General features: G+C 36.2%; 1 protein-coding gene across 1 annotated transcript in view; it reads left to right on the forward strand.

Moving 5' to 3' along the window:
* Positions 1-17,303, forward strand: part of LOC130682653 (THO complex subunit 2-like) — an 88,666-nt gene that overhangs the window by 13,879 nt on the left and 57,484 nt on the right. The window contains exons 5-8 of the mRNA XM_057497497.1: positions 2,789-2,955; positions 13,646-13,738; positions 15,924-16,079; positions 16,581-16,753. Of these exons, the coding sequence (XP_057353480.1) occupies positions 2,789-2,955; positions 13,646-13,738; positions 15,924-16,079; positions 16,581-16,753 (589 nt within the window). The remainder of the gene's footprint in view (positions 1-2,788; positions 2,956-13,645; positions 13,739-15,923; positions 16,080-16,580; positions 16,754-17,303) is intronic.

The following is a 17,303-nucleotide window of genomic DNA, read 5'->3' on the forward strand; positions in this document are numbered from 1 at the left end:
ATTAGCCAATTCTTCTTTTTGAAAGATGCAAGGTTGATACCTGTTATAAATAGAAGTGCATATACTGCCTCTTCTAGATTACTGGCTTAAATTGCACCTAGAAATAAGTTAGTAGATAGTTGACAGTACAGGTCATTGATAGAAGTCTCAATAGAGTAATACTGCTTCATAAAACATGTCATTGGTTCATATTATAGCAAACTAAAAATGTAAACTTTAATGTGAATGAAACAACATTTCCATGTAACATGTTGCTGTTCTAGTTCTTATATACAAGTTTTTTATATGTAGCTTAATCAGTAATTAATTATAAGCCAGCCATTTTTTTCAAAATTACATTCAGTGTATCTTTTGTCCTTTCTGTTAGAGTATTATTCATTTTATATAATGATTGAATCTTTACATTTAGTAAATGTAGGAGTAGTTATAAGGTTGGAGAGTTTGCTAGATCTTCCTTTGATAATGTTTATTGTCAATGTTACTAGCAGTTTGGAGAAATTTTTCCCATCTTTATTCAGGCATAATTGACATATAATAAACTGTCCAAATTAAAGTGCATCTTGAGTTTTAACATATGTATACACCTGTGAAAACCTCACTGCAACTTAGATAATGCTTGTTTCTATTACCTCCTTCCCCACCTCCCAATTTCCTCCTTTTTTATTTCATTCCCCTTCAATCCCTCCCCAGGCAACCACTGACCTGCTTTCTGACTCTAAAGACCAGATTGGATTTTCTAGAATTCTTTTATAAATGGGATCATATAATGAATATTCTATTTTGTCTGGCTTATTTCATTCAGCATCATTATTTTGTGATTCATGCATGTTGTTTATATTAATAGTTCTTTCCTTGTTATTCCTGAGTGGTATTCCACTGTATATACTACAAATATACTGTACCACAATTTCTTTACCCATTCATATGTTGATGAACATTTGAGTGTGTCCTATTGTATATAGAGCTGCTAGGAATATTTTTGTGTACAAGTCTTTGTGTGGACATAGATATTTCCTTTCCTTGGGAAAATACCTAGGAGTGAAACGGCTGGGTCATATGGTAGGTGTAAGTTTGACTTTTAAGAAAACTCCTAGTTTTACAAAGTAGTTGTACCATTTCATGTTTTATATTTCTCCTAGTAGCATTTAAAAATTCAAATTGCTATTTTGGGAGTCACTTTTACATTTATTTCACTTTTTCAGTTGTTATATTGGAACATACTTTTTGGGGATATAGGGAAGGGCTAAAATATTTAGATGTTTTCTTCCGAGGACTTTAGGTCAACATCTTTTTGGAGAATTTGTGAAAATTGGAACTCTTTTCAGTAAGACATGATCAATGTATTAGTCCATTTTTTTCCTTAGTATGTGAAATGGAAAACAAAATGTGTTCTTAACTTTGGATTTCATAAAAAGAGGAAAGAAATACTTATAGTATTTGAAGAGTTTGGTTTTCTAAGTAATTGCCAAGATACTGTGAATCAGACATTAGTTTTATAGCATTTAATATAGTTGCAGAGTTAACAGGAGTAACTCTGGAAATCTTATAAAATAGGTTATGTAAGAATTTTCTTTGAAAAATCCCCAAAGTCATCTGTTAGGTACAGTGTTTGACATAATGCCTCTCCCTAAGGTTAACACAGTTCTATTTTCTGCTGCATTAGCCAGTGTTTATTTGCTTGCCACAGTGAAGTGGTTAGCTAGCATGTACGGGTTGTGTCTAATGAAAAAATATGTAATTTAAAACACTAGAATTCTATTTGGCTTAATGCATAAGACATATGGGAACTGATATAAACAGCATAGCAGATTAATAGCTCATGCTGACTTTGGGTCATAAGTATACATTTTATTGAGAGGAATGGTGGGTAGAATTGCCTGCATCATTTAATTTAATTTTTATTTCTATCATTTTTTTTGCTGTGTGTAAATGGTTGTATTCTCATAAATTAAATGCATACATGATGTCACTGCACTATAATATAATATGGCAGCAGCTGAAGCTGAATGCAAATAGAGGTAATGATTTACTAAGAGTAGGGTGGCTGATAGGCAGGTTTACTAAATCTGTGTCCATTGGCCCTTTTGAGCTTACCTTAAGAGATTAGCAAGGATAAGTAGCCGTCTGCACTTATTCAGTGCTTCTTTCCCATCCTTTTCCTGCTCTACCTTATTTTTTTCTTTCTCTCTTGCTTATCTTTATAAATGCTGCCCAAAACCATAAGTATAAATCAGTGGTACAATTATTTTCTGTAGCTTTGTTGTGTATGTAAAATAAACTAAAAAATGATTCTAACAATATGTTCTGCTTTCATGAATCTGAGCTTTTAACTGTTTGTAAGCATTCAAAGTACTTCTGTATAAAACATTAAAAAATCTCTTTTAGTTGCTGAACTTGTAAAATGCATTGTTTGATTTTCATATTTTGCTAAGAGTTAACAATGTTCATCTTTTTCACTAGCGAGAGTAATCAGTAACTGATGACACAGTGTGGCAAAGAGGAACGTTTGCTTGACTTAGTGTTGCAGATCCTGAGCTTCAGCTCTATCACTAACCCTCTTTGTAATGCTGGGAAAGTCACATTTCTTATCTGTAAAATGTGGGGAGTGGACTTGATGATCTTGAAAATTATGAAGATATTCTTCTGGGGAAGGGGAAGCAAATTTATAAAATAAGTTGTTTTTAAAAACATTTTTATCTTGTTATGTAGGTTTTCCCTGAAAGTTAATGGCTTTAGTAGAAATGATGTATAATCACTTTTGAATTTGTGTATATCTCATCTCTTGCAGGATGCTTTAATCTGGATCCCAATAGAGTTTTGAATGTCATTTTAGAAGTGTTTGAATGCAGGCCAGAACACGATGAATTCTTTATATCTTTATTAGAATCTTATATGAGTATGTGTGAACCACAAACACTGTGTCATATTCTTGGATTCAAATTCAAGTTTTATCAGGTAATAAAAAAAATGTGTATGTGTGTATCTCTATATATCAATGGAGAAAGAGGGAGAGGTTAATTTCATCATTTTATATGTATAGTTTAATTTGATTTTGTTTGTAAATGATTGGCTCCAGCTCAGCCATTCAAGCAGAGGAGAGAAGATAAATGGATAGGTAACAAAGCAAGATGATCAGCAATATATTAGTAGGGTGAATGGTTTGATGTGAAAGCCTAGAGGAAAGCATAATAAATATTTGCCTTTCAAGAGAAGGAGTCAGGGAGGACTTTGCAGATACAACCTTTTTTTCACCTGGTTCTTGGAGGATGAGTAGAAGTTTTTTGAGAGTTGTCCGTGCAGATGTAACAAGTACTGTGAGAGTGAGGACATGCCAATATAAATGTATGTAACAGACTGAAGAAATGGTCCATAATCTGATGTGGCCGGATTGTAAAATGGGAAAAGAAGGGACCAGAAGTGAAGTTGGAAAGGTAGGTGTACTTTAGATTGTCAAGGTCCCTTGATATCTGTGCTGATTCAGAATTTTACTGAATAGATAGTGCCCATCGCAGTGACCTTGGAATTTTTTATGGATGTGAATAAATCCTTAAGGCATATCGTAGCATAATTTTTCATTTAAAACACTATAGTAATTATCTAACAAATCTATGCTTTGGATTATTTCTGTTTCAATCCATTTTTCATATTATTACTATTACATTCTAAAATAGATATAATTGACACACTGCACAAAAACCTTTCCTGCAGGATGAAATTCAAACTTCTAAACATGGTAGAAAGGCTCTTCACAATCTAGCCCCATTCTTTCCTTCCACCCTCATCTTTAGTGATTTTATTTTCTTAAACCTAATATTCTCATCATAAGACATTCCTAGCCATTTCCTGCATTTAGGGAAAGACAGTGCTATGTATAAACCTTTGTTTACATGCAGTTCTTTATAACTAGAAAAGTGTTCTTACCCAACCATCTCACCTGTCTTTTCATCTTGTGAACTCCTATTTATTCTTTAAAATCAAGTGCTTCTTGTTCTGTAATTTCTTCACTGACACTTCACACATGCAGAATTAGTCACTTTTTAATCTCTATTCTCATAAAACTTGGCACAGAATTCTGGTACTTATCAGGTTATATTAGAATAAAACATATCTACATCCTGTGCAAGATTTTAAGCCACTTAGGACAAGGTCTGTGTTTTACTAATTTTTCTGAATTAATTTACTACTTAGCCTATAGTAAATACACACTAATTGTAAATGAGTGATCTATGTTTTAGGAAGATAACGGTTGATAGCATGGAGGATTTTAACATAATAAGGCCTCCATTGTCCTGTTGGTATAGCTTTCCTAATTTGTCTTCCTGCCTGGGGTCCTTAGCTAGTCAAGAAATACTCATTTATTGAATGTTTATGATAATGGTGTTGCTTTGCTAGGCACTGAGGATACCCTGGTGAAGAGTGTGTATTCCTGTTCTCTGAAGGTCAAGTTTAGGATAATAATACATTTTTTAAGGATTTTCAAATGATAATATCACCTACTGCCTTTGCTTATCTTTGATTTCCCATTTTTGGGATGTTGCAGAAGAGAAGTCAGATGAGAACTTGAAAGCGTATACCATTTTGATACCAAACAAGACTCATGGCAGGGTTTTCAGGCAAGAGCACTTTATCTTTGTTCAAGAATTGATGATAGCAGCTGTCCCCTGTTTCACCAGCAGCCAGGGAGGCCACTGTTAGTACAGGCAAAGAGAAGTTCAAGTATTAATCACATTTTAAGAGGCACTGTGATTGCTTTGGGTTTGAGAACATGAAGCCAACTGCTGACATGACAGGGTAGCTGAAATTTAACTTGAGCATGCATGACTAGAGTATAGGTTAGGGCTTTGGAAATTGTAGGTCTTGGACCATATTGCAGTGAATAATGATAATCCACTGCATAACATCAAATATTGTTAGTTGAATGTGAGTTTTAGAACTAAAATTTTTATGTGAAAATATTCCTCATAATGGTAACACTTTTTGGGCTGAATTAAAATATCCCTGGGGGTGTTGACAATGTTGGAATAATCCTTTTTTCAAAAATAGAATGTCTTTTTCTTATATGAGAAATGCTCAACCAAAAAATATTTCATTTAGAAATAACCTATTATTAGAAAGAATAACCCTCGTATTATAACACCATTCCCTTGTTTCTATTGCCCAAGTTATCTTGTTGTGAAAATCTGCAGTCCTAAGGACCATTGAGGGTAAGGGAAGAAAGGTGTTAGAAGTTTTACTGTGTGGGAGGTAAAGGAAGGAAAGTCATAAAAATCAGGAACTGCTTAGGGGCTACAGCCCTGGGAATTGGTTTGTGGACATGTATGGTCACTCTGTTTATTGGTCCCTTAATTTACTCCTCCCTCCCCTCTTCCTATCACTACCTGAAAATGTTCACTCCTCCTGTCTACAGCCCATATTTTCACCAGTTGGGAATTATTTGGATTGACAGGCTTATTCCCACTCCCCCCATTGCTAAGACTTTTTGGCAAAGCTCATTATTTCGCTGTGAAGTCAGTGAGAGTGATTTTATTCTGTTTTCAACCTGCTCATACTGGATGTTTTGACATGGAAAGATAGTAGGGGATATAAGCAGTTTTAGAGCACATGACCATTTTGGAAAATTGGGCAGGCACATTTGATTGATTTTCCTAACAGGGATTACTGCAGTAGAGGGTTTAGGGACAACATGAGGGTCAGCACAAAGGACAGGAAGGAAGGAATACTAGAAGGTGTGAGGGTACCCCAGGACTCTTGGGCTGGAGTTGTCTTGCCATCAGAAAGAGGAGCAAGATGATCACTCTCACCCATATCACAGCCCCTTGATTTCTGGATTCAAGACAAAATAATAGTAGTAATAGTGGTGCCATGGTTAGGCACTGTTATAACTGAAATTCATTCATTTAAGAAATAATGATTGAGCACCTCTTGTGTGCTAGGCAATGTTTCAGGTGCTGGGGTGAACAAATAGAAATCCTTGCCTTCATGATCCTCACATTCAAAGTAAGTTACATTGTATGTCAGAAGATGATCATTGTGTTGGGGCAAACATAGAGTAGGACAAGGAAGATTGGGAGTGTTGGGAGTGGTAGGCTGCAATTTTGAGTAGAATGGAGAGAGTGGAACTTGTTGAAAATGTAAGATTTAAGCAAAGATACAAAAGACGTGAGGGTGTAAATGTGCAGAAAATCTGGGGAAGAACCTTCAGGTTAAGAGAACTGCCGGTGCAAAGGCCTTAAGGTGTGAGCATGCCTGATGTGTTGAAGAATAGCAAGAAGACCAGTGTGGGTGGGGCAGGGTGATTGAACTGGCAGAGCGGTGGGGATGAGGTCTAATACGAGGGGCCACGTTACACAGAGCCTAGTGCAAGGTTTTTAACTTTGATGCTGGATGAAGCCAGTGGAGGATTTTGAGTAGGAGAGTGATATGCTCTGACTTTGTGTTTTCATTTTATTTCTCTTTTACTTTTTCACTTTATTATGAACATTTTCAAACATACAGGGAAGAGTGAATAGTGAAATAAATACCCATAGGCCATCACTTAGAAGCAAGTTTATTAACATGTTGGTATACTTTTTTGGAAATAATTATTTGTATTGCTGATATCATGAACATTTACTCCTACATACGTTAGTGTGTGCTTTTTAAAAGGTCATTTTTCTGTGTACCATGATACCAATTTCATATCTAACTAGATTGCAATCGTTATAGTAAACTCAGACCACATTCATATTTCCCAAATTATCCCTGAAATTTTATAGCTGGTTCATTCAAGTGATAATCCAAAGACCAAACATTACATTTGATTGTTAGGATTCATCAGTCTCTTTTAGTTGTGCCCGCCTTACCGTTAATGGCACTGACTTCTTGAAGAGACCATTCCCATAGAAGACTCTGCCTTTTGGATTTATCTAATTACTTTTTCATGATTGGTTTAATTTGTTCTTTGTCCCCTGTCTTACATATTTGGAGTTACGTTCTAAAGTCTTGACTGTGTTCAGGTGAAATATTTTATCGCAGAAATATTTCATTGGTTGTACTATATATTTCATATAACATAATGTCTAATGTCTGTCTGACTTTTAACATTCCAGAATACTGGTGACAGTCTAATCCATCCATTATACAATAATATTTCCATCCTTGTCAATATAAAGTAATCTGTAGTTTGTCACGTTGGTACCATGTGAATATCCAGTTTTTCATCAACCTTACATTAAGTGTCTTAGAATAGGTGGATGATCCTTTCCTGAATCAGTTACTTCCTTAGCAGTTCCAAATTTTTGATTTACTAATTTTTATCATGCCTTCTACATTTATTAGCTGTCATTCTTCTATAAAGAAGAGTTGTCCCTTATAAACTTGGGTTGTTTGGTTACCCTGAAATGAATTTCCTATGAAAGCCAGGGAAAATGCTGTAGTTTTTCCCCCATTAGTTACTAGCTGGCAGAGTAAGGAGCTTCTTTAGTAGCCACTTCTAATGGTGACATGAGTGGTGAGTGTGTGAGAAAGAGACAAAAAGATAGAGTGCATTTGCGTTTTGACTTAGGTTTTCAAAGAATCAATATGGTTATGGTAGCAGTAGAAGTTGACGAGATCCTGAACATATTTTGAAGGTAGAGCCAGTAGTATTTGCTAATGGATTAGATACAGAATGTGAGAAAGTAGAGTTAAGGATTATGTTAACATTTTTTTTGCACTGACCATTTAAAAAGGTGATGTTGATGTCGTCATCATTGAGATAGGGTAAATTTTAGGTGGAATGGGTTTGGAGTGTTGGGAATAGGAGTTAGGAATTTGGTTTTGGACATGTTAAGTTTGAGGTTGTGTTAGATATCCAAGTGCAGATGTTGAGTAAATAACTGGATAAATGAATCTGGTGTCCAAGAGAACAGAATGGGCTAGTGATAGAATATTGATGTCAAAAGCATGTAGATATTTAAAGTGGTGATACTGTATAAAATCACCAAGGGTTCAATATGGAGAGACAAGAGGAGAGAATCAATGGCTGAGCCTTGGGGTACGCCAATGTTAAGGGGCCTGGGAGAAGAGGAGGAACCAGCAAAGCAGGTATAGCAGGAACATATAAAGTAAGAGGAAAACAGAATATAGCATCTTTTTGTAAGCTAGACAGAAGAAGGAATGATGAACTCTGTTAAATGCCTCTGGGAGGTCTTTGAGATGCCTAAAAATTGATCATTGGATTTATCAGCAGAGAGGTCTAAAGTAGCCAATTTGGTAGAGTTAGGGTGGTGTTAAGAGAGAATGGGGAGAGTGAAATTAGAGACAGAATAGATAACTGTATAAAGGAGTTTCTACAAAGAGGGACAGAGAATTGAGGTGATAGCCGGCAGGGGAATGTGAGCTTGAGGGTTTTTTGAATATGGGAAAGAGAACATATGTATGCTAATGGGAATGACTGAGTGGAGAGGAGGAAAACTGGAGATGTAGGAGAGAGGAGAAAATTATTAGAATAGTGTTTTGAGTAAGATAGACTGGAGTCTATGGCATAAGTGGATGGATTGGCTTTAAATATGAGCATAGAGAGTTCATCTATAATAATAGGTGGAAAGGCAGCATATGTAGGTGCAATTGTTGGTAGGTGTGTAGATATGGTGGTGAGAGTTTATAGCAGTCCTGTTAATTGCTCCCGTTTTCTTGCTGAAATAGGAAGCAGGGTCAGCCTCTGACAGAGAGGATGAAAGAGGAGGTATGGAGGTTAGGAAAGAGGGTAGGAAATAGTTGTGTAGGACAGTGAATGGACAAGAGAAAATAGAGTATGATTGGCCAGCAGCACTAAGGACCCACTTGAGGGTGGATACTTGAAATCAGCATATTGGAGGGGTTGTAGCTATTGGTAATTTTAAAGTTTAGGCTATGGAGCTAATGGCTGAAATAGTGTAGAGGAGAAGGTCTTTGGAAGAGAGGAATTCAAGGAACTGAGAAGGCAGCTCGATGGAAGGATCACTTACATATATATGAAAATCTCCAAAAATTAAGAAATGAATAGAGGTAAGACAGTGACAGTGAAGGCCATTGCTAAATGAAGGATAGTGACCAGGGGTCCACAGATAGCAGCAATACGACATCACTGAAAATGGCATAGTAGGGAAGTCCAGAACTCTATCCCTCCATAAAAGCAGCCAGTGAATTGGCAAAAACTCTCAGTCAACTTTTACAGAACTCTGGAATTTAGCAAAAAACTTGAAGCGACCAAGAAAAGGCTTGGTGAAGAAAGAAGATGCTGGTCTGGGGTAAGAGAGCACTGTGGTGTCTTAAATTGCTTGCCTACTATCGCTCACACCCAGATTGGTGGTGTCTGTGAAGACGATGGAAGTCCACATTCCTAGTGCAGATTGCTAATGCCAGAGGATACAAAGAATTGTTCTCAAAGAGCTGTGGGTTGTGACCTGTCTGGCTGCTTCCTGAAGGACTGGTGCAAGGTCCTGTCTTTGTTTCACCAGACTTGCGCTATCCCCAGGGCTGGGGTAGTTTTGGCAAAAGCATTTAAAAGCACAACTATTGGCTTTAGCAGCTTGGAGCAAGAGACAACAATCAAATAAGCAATAGAGAGACTTGAAAGCCTAGAAAGGAAGGAGTTGGATAAGGAGATACATGGGAGAATAAGGATTTTTAAAAAGCTCCTGCATATACCAGGGAATTGCAGAAAAAATGGCCACGTACATGCTCAGAACTGAATGTGGGCTCAGAAATGAGCTGCGAAGACCCCTAAGCCTTTTCCTCTGGCTGACGTTCAGGCTCTGCACAAGTGGGAAGTGAAAACTAAGGCAGAGTTGCAAATGACCTGGCCGAGTGTTGAGGAGTGCCCTAACAATACAGCCAGTGTGCAAAGCCCAGAAGAGTATTTTTTTTTCTCTTTTTTATTTCTTTTTGTTTTGGCTTCAGGCCTTTAAGAAAACTCAAAGCTAACAACACAGATTTAAGTAGCCACACAAGACAATAATACAACTTTACAACGTGAGTTTAGAAAAGTCACTAAAAAAGCAAGCAACAATAACCCATAATAAGCAGCATCAGCAAACCCCTCAGAGAGGCGGCAGGGTCTCATTTTAAGAGTTGTTACATGATCCTCAAAATGTCTGGTTTTCAGGAAGAACTGAAGTATGCAAAAACAAAGCATGGCTCATACACAAGATAAAAGAAATTAGTAGAAACTGTCCCTGAGGAAGCCCAGGTGATGGACTTACTAGGTCAATTAAACTAACATTTCTAAATATGCTTATGATCTATAGGAAACCATGGGCAAGGAACTAAAGCAATCCAGGAAAGCACTGTCTCACCAGGTAGAGAATATCAATAAAAAGAGAAATCATAAAAAAGGAACCAAATAAATTCTGCAGTCAAAAAGTATAACTGAAGTGAAAAATTGACTAGAGGGGTACAAGAGCAGATTGGAGGAGGCTGAGGAAACAATCAGCTAAGTTGATAAGTCAGTTGAAATAGATCAGGCTGAGGAGTTGAAATAGAAAAGAATGAAGGAAAATGATAGAGCCTAAGAGACCTATAGCTCACCATCAACTGTACCGATATGTGCATTACGGAGTCCCAAAAGCTGAAGACAGAGAAAAGGACAGAAAAAATAATGGTTGAAAACTTCCCAAATTTGAAGAAAGAGATAAATCTGCACATCTAAGACTTTCCATTAATACCAAGCAGGATAAACTCAAAGGATATCTGCACTGAGACCCATTTTAGTCAAATCATCAAAAGACTGAGAATCTGGAAAGCAGCAAAACAGGTGACCCATTGCATACAAGAGACTGTCATAAGATGAACAGCTGATTTCTCTTCAGAAGGCAGTGGGATGGTGTATATAAAATGCTAAAATAATAAAATTGACAACCAGGAATTCTATACTGAACAATATTGCCCTTCATAAATGACAGATCATGAGCTGGACTAGTAGACCTGCCCTACAAGAATGCTAAAGGGAGTCCTTCAGACTGAAATGAAAGGACACTAGGTAGTAACTTGAAGCCATATAAAGAAATAAAAAGAACCCTGGTAAAGGTAACTGCATAGGTAAATATAAAACCAATATTACTGTATCTTTTAGTTGTAGGCCTTCCTTTTTTCCTATATGATTTAAAAGACAAAGGAATAAAACAGTAATTATAAATGTAATTGGCACACATCGTGTAACACTGGAGGGATAGAGATATATACATGCTTTCTATATACTGTTACATAGAGTTTTTAGATAGTATTAAAACTAAGTTGGTATTAAATCAAACTATGTTATTATAAGTTTAAAATGTTAATTGTAGTATCCCAGGTAACCACTAAGAAAATAACTAAAAAATTCACAGAAAAGGAAAGGAGAAGGGAACTAAATGGTACATTCTAAAAAAACAAGCACAAAAGAAAGCAATACTAGAGGAAATGAGGGACAAAAAATAATTTAAGACATGGAAAATGAATAGCAAAATGGCAGAAAGCCTTCCTTGTCAGTACAGTTGACCCTTAAACAACATGGGTTTGAACTGTTGAGATACACTTACATGGGGAATTTTTCCAATAAATATATTGGGAAATATTTTTGAGATTTGTGACAATTTGGAAAAAAAACATTTTATTGTAATAATACAGTATATAATACATATAACAGAAAATATGTTAATCAGCTGTTCATGTTAATGGTAAGGCTTCTTGTCAGTAGGCTATTAGTAGTCATGTTTTTGGGGAGTCAGAAGTTATGTGTGGATTTTCAGCTGTGGAGGTCATCACCCCTAACCTACTCACCCTGTGTTGTTCAAGGGTAAACTATAACACTTTAAATGTAAATGGATTAAACTTTGTAATAAAAACATAGTTTGATAGAATGTAAAAGAAAGCATGATCCAACTTCATGCTATCTGTAAGACTCACTTTAAATATAGAGTTACAAATATGTTGAAAGTGAAAGTGTGGGCATTGGTATCCCATGCAAATAACATCCAGGACAGAGCTGGGTAGCTTTTCTAATATCAGGCTAAATAGACTTCACTCTATAAACCAATTAGAATTGACACTCTACCTATAGAACACTCCACCTAACAATAGATGACACATTATTCTTAACTGCACATATAACATTCTCCAGGGAAGACCCTTGGATGGCAAAGTAAGTCTCAGTACATTTGTACAAAACATATTATTTGACTATGATGGAATAAAACTAGTTAACAGCAGTAGTGAATGATAAAAAATCCAAAGCTGGGTGGGTTTTAGTGAGGGTGCAGGGAAAAAAATAGACTGAAAACAGCTATTAAAAGCAAAGATGATTCGTACTTCACCTCCAGGCCTAGTAGTGTGGGGCCTGGGGAAAATAGCCCCCAGGTTACAGTGGGAGTGGTGTTCCTAGAGAGTGCTAGGCTCTGTTCAGGCATGAAGGTGGAGGGGACATTTAGAGGAGAGGTTCAGATATAGGGGGTTTTGCTGAGGATGAGTCATGAATTCCAGAGGATTCCATGGAAGTTTTTTGAGAATGTGGAGTGGTGGGATGGACAGGACAGAACAAGGATTGTGCAGGGCAGTATCTGGAGCAGAGTATGGAAGCTGACGTATGGCTGGGAGTTGGGGGCTTGTGGTGACTCATTTAAATAGAGATAATGGAAATAATGAGAATAATACCTGGTGGATTCAGGTCAGGTAGCGAGCTTTTGTGGGTTTGCTCTGAAATCCTGACTACCATTTGTTTTTATGGGAAAATATTTTGTTACTAAGTAATCATGTACAAAAGCTTAGAATTAAACTTTTAAGTTGATGACATCTCTTATCTGTCTTAAAAATTAGAGTAGAGCAATGCCTTTTTTTAATGATAAACCTATTTGCTTTTTTAGGTTCATATGGTATGTGCAAAATAACTGTCACAGTTGTGGGGGTAGCCTTACAAAGATCTCATTTTCAGTTTTGAGAAGCAAAACAGTATATTGTTACTGTTTGCTTTTTATTTTCTTTTGGCCATTTAGTAATTGCCAGTTGTCCTCACTTCACTCTTCCATTCATCTGACCACAAGCAGTTTAAAAATTAGGGTAAGATCTTCCTGACAGCATTCAGATATCCTTGTTTCTATGCAGGGTCTGCAGGGCTGGCCTAGAATTGACCATTTTTATTTTAAAATGTTGATTTATCCATGTGTAATATGCATAGAGACCTGTTTTGAAGGGGAAATCTGCTGATTTACATAGCACAAAACCAAGAAATAAAAGAATAGGGAGAAAAAATTAAAGCAGACACAGAAAGTGCTGCACTTACCAATTTGTTAGTCTATCTGCATCTCCACTGAGAACACCTAAAAAATCAAGGTAAGAAAACACAAAAACAGAAACCCAAACTAAATATTATGCAGTATAAGATGTCACTCTTTTCAATTTCCAGATTTTATTAAACTATTAGCATGCATTGTAAAGTGTATCAATTTTTGAAATCTTTCCTCATGCTCATTAAAAGATGTCTTAGTATGAAAAAGGATGTTGACATAAGTATCTTTGTCCTGGATTCAGATATTAAGATGTTATGTATGATCAGGAAGAGGAATGAAGCTTATTGTTAACCTAGAGTTATTTAGTCTCTTTTTATTGGTAGATAAAGGATATGATTTTAATTGTATTTTATGCACTAAGAAGAACTTTTCTTCTGTTCTTCAAGGAACTAAATGGAGAGACCCCTTCATCTTTATACAGAGCTGCAGCAGTACTTCTACAATTTAATATTGTTGATTTAGATGATCTTTATGTACATGTAAGTCAATAGGCTGCTAAGAATATTTAGTTGTCCGTCCCAGGGGTGCGGGGAGGAGTAGACAGCCTTTATAGCACTCCAAGGTTGGTCCTAGGCTTTCACGTCTTAATTTTTGAAGCCCTAATGCTTTATTGCTTCGTGTTTACTTTATAAAGGGAATGAATTTAATGCTTTGACAAACTGTGGAAATCAGATACTTTAATCATCCTTGCAGGATTCAAAGTTGGATATGACATTCTCAATTGTCATCAAGGCATATCTCATGGGGGAGAAGCCAAATTCTAAACAGTGTGGTTTTAGGCTTCTCTATTATACGTAAATCACAGGAAATACGGGATTACCTAGATACTTGTTCCTTTTCCCCAAAATGTTAATTTTAGGCATTTAGGATGAGTTGCTGGATCCGGGATCTAGAAGAGTATGTATGAGATTGTGATTGATGACCTCTAGTTTAACAACAATTTAGCCTGTCAGTTTAAATAAAACTAAGTTTGTAGTATACCAATTACTGTTTTATTAGGTTGTGCATTAGGATATCTATGAACTTAAACTTGTCCAAAGCTGATATAACCTTCACTGCTTTTGCAGTCACTTTCTAACTTTCTTGCTTATCATGTACTGTGGTTTACAGAGTTGACTACAACTTGGTCTTTACCTTGGAAGCAGTCATAGTCTAGCAAGGGAGAAACATTTTGCATTATATAGTAAGTACTCTGCTGGAGGTATTCACAGAGTTCTGTTGGGTCTTAGAATAGATAGTGACTCTCTATGTTGGAAGGCTTTTCCAAACTAGTGATGTTGAACTGCTATCTTGATAGATGTGTAGGTGTTGGCTAAGCTTACAAGGTAGGAAGCTTTGTAAGTAAAATTAACTGGGTATGAAGGTGGAGGTTTGAAAGGGCCTTATCATCACCTCAGGGGAACATCAGGAAGCTCAAAGTCATTGGACCCTGGGCTGGTATGTATGGGAAATGAAGATGGAGAAATAGATTGGGGCTGAACTGTGATCACTTCATAATAAACATGTGTTCACTAGCAAGATGTGGCATGGCAGTTGTAACTTTATATGCACCTAGTAATACATTCCCAAAATAGACAAAACTAGAAATAGAAATTTAAGAAGCTTAAAGTTCTTCCATTGTAATGAGAAATTTTAGAGACAATTGGCAGTACTCTATATAAAAGATGGGGACCATATAAAAGATGGGGACCTACAGCAGATATATAGGAAAACAATAAAAATAGAGGGCATAAAGAATGAGCAGTGGGGAGCGTAATGGATGACAAAGGTTTGTTTAACTCCTTGTACCAGTCTATAGTGACTTTTCTTCCACCCTCTCTTTTGACTAATGGGACGAAGTCTACAATATGTAGTTTATTATTTCACTGTTGCCTTTTTTTATTTGCTGCTGGTTTACATTGCATTAGATTTAGCTACTGAATTATTAGATTATGCATTTCTTGGGGCAGGTACACTTTTATAGGTCACCATAGTGCCTAGCAGAAACTGCTAAATAATGGATTGTTGGCTGTGTTTTTCTTTGTGTCTGGGTTACTTTATGAAATGTCCACATTAACCGTCTTCCATGCATACAAGATGGCTGTACTTGAGATACTCAATCCTTTTTCATGTTGGAGGGTCAGCTATACACGTTACTTTCTCTTTTGTAATAAACAAAAACTAGTTTGTGACTTAAGTCATATAGTTATCTAGGAAATGACAACTGAGATGTCAAATTGTTTATAATTTTTCTACTTGATATTTTTCATTTAGAGGAATCAAATTTATGCTGTTACATAATTCAGTAGCTCACCTCTCCCAAATTGTATCTGTATGTAGTACTTTATTTAATTTGGAGTTTGTCCTTTAGAGGGGTAATCTGCTATTTTTAATGGAACCTGTATACATTTATTGGGTAAACCAAGTTCAGTGGTAAGCATCACTGTTATAGTATTGTGTTAACATGAAACTTCAAACTGCTACCAGATGTTAAAAGGTTTACAAAATTTAAGCTCTTAATTAGATTATAAAAGTATAATGGAGAGAAACTTATTTAGAAGGGATATCATGGTTATGAATAAGCTTGACTTTGTTATTTTCAGTTTTATTAATTGAGTGTAGTGTTTGCTTTTTATGTGCAAATAGTATTACCTGTTACATGAAATTTTAATGAACCATTTTTAGCTTCTTCCAGCTGATGATTGCATTATGGAGGAACACAAACGAGAAATTGTGGAAGCTAAGCAAATTGTTAGAAAACTTACAGTGGTTGTATTGTCTTTGGAAAAAATTGATGAGCGAGAGAAAGAAAAGGAAAAAGAAGAGGAGAAAGTAGAGAAGGTATGTGGTTCATTCTAGTAAAAACATTGTCTTCTGGATTTAGAATTATTTAATTTAATTAGTTAATCAATAATTTATTAATTTTGATTGTGGTGAAGAAAGGTGGTTTGATTTCTTACATACATTTCAAAATGTATTCTAAGTAAAATCACAAATGTATTTGTGACTTTTATTTGTGCTCTGTCTCTTAAGTCCCAAGGGGTTCTCAAAGGTGAATGAGTTCTAGTTTGCTGTGGCACAGAACATTAAGTACAGTGTAGTATAATCCCTAGTCTACAAACTGTCACACTGTGTCTGCTAAACGAAAAAACAGATCCTGTTTCTTTTTCAGTTGCTAAAAAACTTGATTGTAGTTTCTGGAAAATACCATTGCATTTACCATAAATGGCAGCCATTGTTGCCATATATTGTTGTATTATTTAGCTCAATTTTTTTAAAATAAAAAAAATTAGGATTTATTGGTGTCTGGTCTGTGTTCTTACTGTAATTGTTTATTTTTAGCCACCTGACAACCAAAAACTTGGTTTGTTGGAAGCCTTGTTAAAGATTGGTGACTGGCTGCATGCCCAGAACATTATGGATCAGATGCCTCCATACTATGCAGCTTCACATAAGCTAGTAGCCCTTGCTATTTGCAAGCTTATTCACATAACTATTGAGCCGCTCTACCGAAGGTATGTTAGCATATGCTCTAGTACTCATTGAGGTAGAATTAGTTTAGGACTATAAAAAAATCTGCATGTTTATCGTGTCTCTTCAAACCAAACATATATTTTAGTATGTTTTATCAGAAGATACAAATTATTCTCAGTGTATCGGTTTGATATGTGTTAGTTAGTGACTTGTCTCCTAACATCTTTATCAGGTGTTACAGAATGTGTGCTGCAGTGTAGTCTAAAAAGTATAGGTTAGACTTTTAGGTTGAGTTTGTTCCATTGAGAGTGAAAACTCCATTCTTCTGTTCTTTACTTTTCCTCCTATCTGAGGGGTAGAGAATTCTAAGGTTTTTACTTAGTGTATTTTCCTCTATCCTGGGTTGAGTGGCTCTGAGTGAGGCCTTTGCCTCTCTTCTTGCCTTACCTTTCCTGGCATTTAGGCTGCTGTTGGGGAAATTGCTAGCGCAGCCTCTCTCATCATCCCTAGTTACTGTGTCGACCAGTCCTCTAGTCCTCAGCCTACTTGCAGGATACTTAGGAGCAGTATTGGCAGAAGCTCTGGCTTCCG

Source organism: Manis pentadactyla, chromosome 2, assembly GCF_030020395.1.
Source record: "Manis pentadactyla isolate mManPen7 chromosome 2, mManPen7.hap1, whole genome shotgun sequence".
Classification (NCBI taxonomy): Eukaryota; Metazoa; Chordata; class Mammalia; order Pholidota; family Manidae; genus Manis; species Manis pentadactyla.